General features: G+C 34.8%; 1 protein-coding gene across 1 annotated transcript; it reads right to left on the bottom strand.

Annotated features, from left to right (window-relative positions):
* Positions 1-1,929: 1,929 nt before the first annotated feature.
* On the bottom strand, positions 1,930-4,585 carry LOC113349992 (probable WRKY transcription factor 21). The gene is made up of 3 exons (XM_026594044.1): positions 3,368-4,585; positions 3,161-3,286; positions 1,930-2,490 (listed from the first exon to the last, which is right to left on the bottom strand). Exons 1-3 carry the CDS (start codon positions 4,204-4,206, stop codon positions 2,346-2,348), a joined length of 1,110 nt encoding a protein of 369 aa, XP_026449829.1. The 5' UTR covers positions 4,207-4,585; the 3' UTR covers positions 1,930-2,345.
* Between the last annotated feature and the right edge of the window lie 379 nt (positions 4,586-4,964).

The following is a 4,964-nucleotide window of genomic DNA, read 5'->3' on the forward strand; positions in this document are numbered from 1 at the left end:
GTCTCGCTACTTGAACCTTTACGTAGTGTTAATAGGCTTTCTTAAATATGACCATAGAGTGAACATAAGTCTTGAACTCTAGGAGATAAAAGATTACTTAACACACACGACTATACTAGTGTAAAGTCTAAAACCAGCACATTATAGCCATGTACTTGTATCCCAGTTTAATGAATGATCTAGAGAACTGCCCAAATTCTCATAAAAAGCGGTCACACTTTCACATTCATATAGGTGAGTTTATCAAGAGTACTCCTGAAAGTAACCCACTCTAAATAGAGATATAAACATCATTAAGAGTTTAAAATTTTAAAATTAAAATTAAACTCAACCTTTTACTCGCTTCAGGATGTCATGTCGTGGGATGAATTCTTCAAAAGCATGATTCTCGCATCTCCATATCATTTATGACTTCGTCTAGTCCCTTTGAACCTATTTCTAGGTTGGGTATCCATCATAGATGACTCAATCTCAATGGGCATCAAATAAGATGTATTCACATCTTCTTATCAATCCTTTCGTCAAAGGACTAATGAAAGCTTTACTTATATAATTCATTCTCATAACATCAACTCTTGTAGTTGTCATAACGTTTCTCAATTCTTGCAATAGCCTCGGTATTATCACATTGGATTAATATGTCTTTTCCTCTATCCACTATAGAGGATCGAATCACCCCATCTGTTAAAGGATTCAACTGAAAGGATGTCCAATCAGCTTCACAACATCCTTAAAGGATTGCGGTAACCATTTAGATAGTGTATTTCTAGGTGTAAGGTGTGTTTGAAACACCTCATAACCTTCTCAAAATTTTACCAATTTTTCGTACTAGGATTGGTAAATCTGAATATAAAACCCCCACTACAGAAGTAATATATTAAACCCCCACTACAAAAAATACTTATACATAGTCAATCACGTAGCAAAGGAACATACTGAGCTACCATACTCATGTCTAGTGCAATCACACACAATCTCAAAAGCATCAGCACTAAACCAAATGAGTGAAAACTAGTTTACAGTCAGACTATATATATATATATTTCTATCTCTTTTAAAGTTCTATTTTCATTGAAATGAAATAGATCCAAAGAAGAAAAAAAATATTTTAACAACATACACCATCTTCATTCAAGTCTTTCATGTCAAATAGTAAACTAAGCATGTTCTCAATTTCATTTTTATCCTATAAGTTAGAATAAAAATTCAACAAGTCACCTATGCATACAGAACAAATAGTATTGTGCATTTCACTTTTATCAATTCTGAAATCATCCTAATGAATCAATTAAACAATTTATTTCTTTTAAATTGTTTGAAAATTGTTTTCAGAATATAAATGATAACTTATATCTAATTTATATGCTTTCTTTTATTGTAGAAACTACTAAATTTTCCATGCTTGGTTTACACAGATTCTCATCTTTAACTTAAACAAAAGTTCATATTTCTACTTATGACTATAACGAATCATACATCGTAGAAACAACATCAACAAAACAAGGCCAAAATATCCGATCAAACGTAGCCAGGTACCATAATGCTTACTTTCAAGGCCAAAATATTCCATGCTTTCTAGGGTTTTGACGGAATTTCTATCACCATCATGCTTGCTCTTAAACTCAAAAATCAAAGGAAAAAAGAGTACGAAGAGTTGAATGCCCTGCTAACTTGTTAATTATTGTCTAGATTTTTGTATAGAAAATTGATGAATGAAAGTGAATGACTTTCATTCAGCAATTTTGTTAAATGTATGGTACCAATATCACACCGTTGCCAAGTGTTAAACCTATGGTGTGGTGTCACACCCGTACTCAGGTGAACACTCTCTTCTTTTCTTTATCCTATATAAATCCAGCATGAAAACACACCGTAAATTTAAAGCTGCTGCAGCAAAAGTGGTTGCAAGACCCAAGAGACGACTAATTCTATGAAGTAACCATTCCAAAAGATAACATTTCATTCATGGAGAAACTCACTGAACAAAATCATAACAAAGTAAGTTGTCATGGTACAAGTGTAAGTTCCATATCTCACTATTCCGACCCCTTTTTGTGTAGACTTGTCACTTTCAATTTTTCTACTTTCCTACGCCACCAGAAGAAGAAGGCCAAACAGAGCATCATTACCTAGATCGCTGAATGTCGCACCCCATTGTTACTTCGGTTCCTACATATTAACTACAAGAGCGACTCATAAATTACCAGTCAAGGACTAGGTTTGGATGGATATCAGCAGCATGGGCCTGGATGAAGAACTCTATTTGGTACTTCTTTGCCTCCAATCAGTAGCCTCTTTGACAAATTTTCTCTTTAATTCTTATACTAGTGAAATCTCAGTCATGACTATGTGTGGGCAGATTGAGTAAGTAGTCTAGAATGGTTGTGTTCACCTTCGTAAGTGACAATAAGCATTGTGGGTTCCTCCAAACACCTCTCAACATGTTTTCTGGCCGGACAACCTCTCATACTGCTACATTTATAATATCCCCTGCATAATGTGTATCCAATACATATCAATTCAAAGTATTTATCCATAACCGATCTTGTAATGTATAATGCAATGCATGAATGTCAATCCAATTAACATCGCAACAACAAATGTGATTTTGACAAATGAAGGTATCTAACAATCTAAACAGTTCAATGTTTTGGAGATGGGAAGAAAAAACGAAGAGAGAACATGAAGCAGTTTCCAAGTCAATTATATAACGGTATTTGTAAGCAGAAATAACTTCTTGACCTTTCTATCAAAAACAGCATACCGAAGATAAATAATACATGTAAAGTGTGGTCTTGTTTGGATTTCTTTAAGATACTTTTACACATGACCGCTATGGTTAAGCTGAACGGATATAGGCCCTCCGCTAATCATTTGGAAAAATCAGACAAGTTAGCTTGTTGTTTTCAGTACAAAATATTTTGAAGCTTAGCAACAACACACCACAATGACTGAAGTTTTGGGCAGAAAAAAGGTGGCAAAAACATCCATCATGCAGTTTCACTGAAAAATTGATCACTTGAAGGACAGGCAGAACTGCTTCAAACACTTAATTTCATTGTATTAACATGCGATCAATGAAACTCGTCGACAAACTGAGGCTAATATAGATGAATCACTTAAAACATATATTTAACAAGAAAGAGGAATGCAAACATACCTAGGGTGTGGTGAACCCTTGATAGGTTTTTGCCCATACTTCCTCCATGAGAACTCGTCCGGAGGGATATCTGCAAGCTTGTTACTAATCGCAGGAACCTTGATGGATCTTTTCACTCTTAGTTTCCTGTCAACAACAATTAGCATATTAAATCAGAGCAAACAGAAATACATTGACGCAATTAGCAATTAGTCTTTAAAAGATTACCTTCTATTTGAGCAATGACATCTACCACTACTACTTCCACATTTAACACTCCCATCTTCTCCTCCCCTACCAGAACACCCCTTCTTAGAACTCTGCTGTGAACTCCAGCCAGACGATTGTGGTGCACCGATCAAACTAAACAATTTTCCATCCAAATTAGAGACACTCCCATCCATACTCAAAGATGAAATGAAAGATCTATTTGATGACATAGTTGGTGTACAATTTGGGCTATCAAACTTAAGGTTAATCGTGCTATTACTCCTTTGAAACATCATATTTTCTGCTTGGAATTTCATTTTCTGGTGTTGTTGCTGCTGTTGAAGTTGTATCATTTGTTGATGTTGCTGCTGTCGTTGCTGCTGTTGCTGTTGCTGTTGCAGCTGCTGTTGTTGGAGAAATTGATGGTGTAGAGAAGGTGTCTGGGCAAGTTGCAAAGTGTTTTTCGAAACTAAGCTCAATTCTAATGCTGGATTCTCTAAGAACATTTTCGGATGAAGTTGCAAAGTCTTAGTCCTCGATCCCGTCTCTATAGATGTAGTATTAGTTTGAAGGAGTTGAAGAGGTTTGATTGAACCATTTGTCTGAGAATTTGGATAATCCAAGAATATACTCTGGGGAAGTGAAGGCTGAAACTGAAATTTCCTATGTTTTCTAACTCTTCCATGACCAACACCACCATTGTCAAGAAGAGACATAACTTTGTTAAACTTGACTACAGCTTCACCTGTTTCCACCCCTAAATGAGACATGCCTTCATTTTGAGGTTGAGATAAAATTTGAAGAACTCTATAACAACTCTCCACAGCTGATTTGTTCACAACCTCAACTTCCTCCATTATGTGCCCTTGTTCTAAATTCTCTAAAACCCCAAAATCATTAAAACCCCATGTTAAAATTACATCAATTCATAGTGGGGTTTTATTAAAATTTCATCTTGTTTCCATACTTCAATTGGAAACATCAAGAACACATATGAAACTAAGATTTTGCAAGTGGGTACATGAAATCAGAAGAGGAAAAAAAAATGGAGAGAAAAACAAGAAGATTACACAGAAACAGACCTTATTGCAGAATTATGCTGAAATGAAACCCTAGATTCTTTCTCCAAATGTGTAAATTTAAGTTCGAAAGGTGTGAAAGACAAGACTTTGTGGAATTTTACACGACCAAAAGAAATCTAATTTTCTTATATTTTTATTTCTTTCGTTGTTTAAAATAATCCAATAAAGAAAAAGAAGATGTAAAATTTGGAGTGAAACAAGAAAGAGACTACAGAGAGTATAAATAAATACTAATACTATTCTTACTGTATACATAGAGGAGAAGGTTTCTCAAAGATGAAACTGACAAAACCACAGTCAGTGTCACGGATCCGAATGAGGGTCCTACTGGTAAACCTTTTATTTTCTTCTTTTTTATAATTTTGTTTCTCTTTTGTCAAAATGTTGTACCAATCTCAGGCCCCATTGTTTGATTTTTGTTATAGGAAACCTGATTTGTATAGGGGAAAGCTAAAAATGTTTGATATAATTTTTTTTAACTCTAAGTTATTGAAGGGGAGGAGTAAAAAATTGTCTATCCCCCTAACAGAACA

Source organism: Papaver somniferum, chromosome 2 (assembly GCF_003573695.1).
Source record: "Papaver somniferum cultivar HN1 chromosome 2, ASM357369v1, whole genome shotgun sequence".
Lineage (NCBI taxonomy): Eukaryota > Viridiplantae > Streptophyta > Magnoliopsida > Ranunculales > Papaveraceae > Papaver > Papaver somniferum.

Bases quoted from the DNA above. Each gene is read 5' to 3' on its own strand.
- LOC113349992 (XM_026594044.1), bottom strand. From the start codon at position 4,206: ATGGAGGAAGTTGAGGTTGTGAACAAATCAGCTGTGGAGAGTTGTTAT. The intron at 3,287-3,367 runs GTAATCTTTTAA...TGTTGTTGACAG, and splicing joins TGTCATTGCTCAAATAGAAG to GAAACTAAGAGTGAAAAGAT. The intron at 2,491-3,160 runs GTATGTTTGCAT...CACATTATGCAG, and splicing joins AAGGGTTCACCACACCCTAG to GGGATATTATAAATGTAGCA.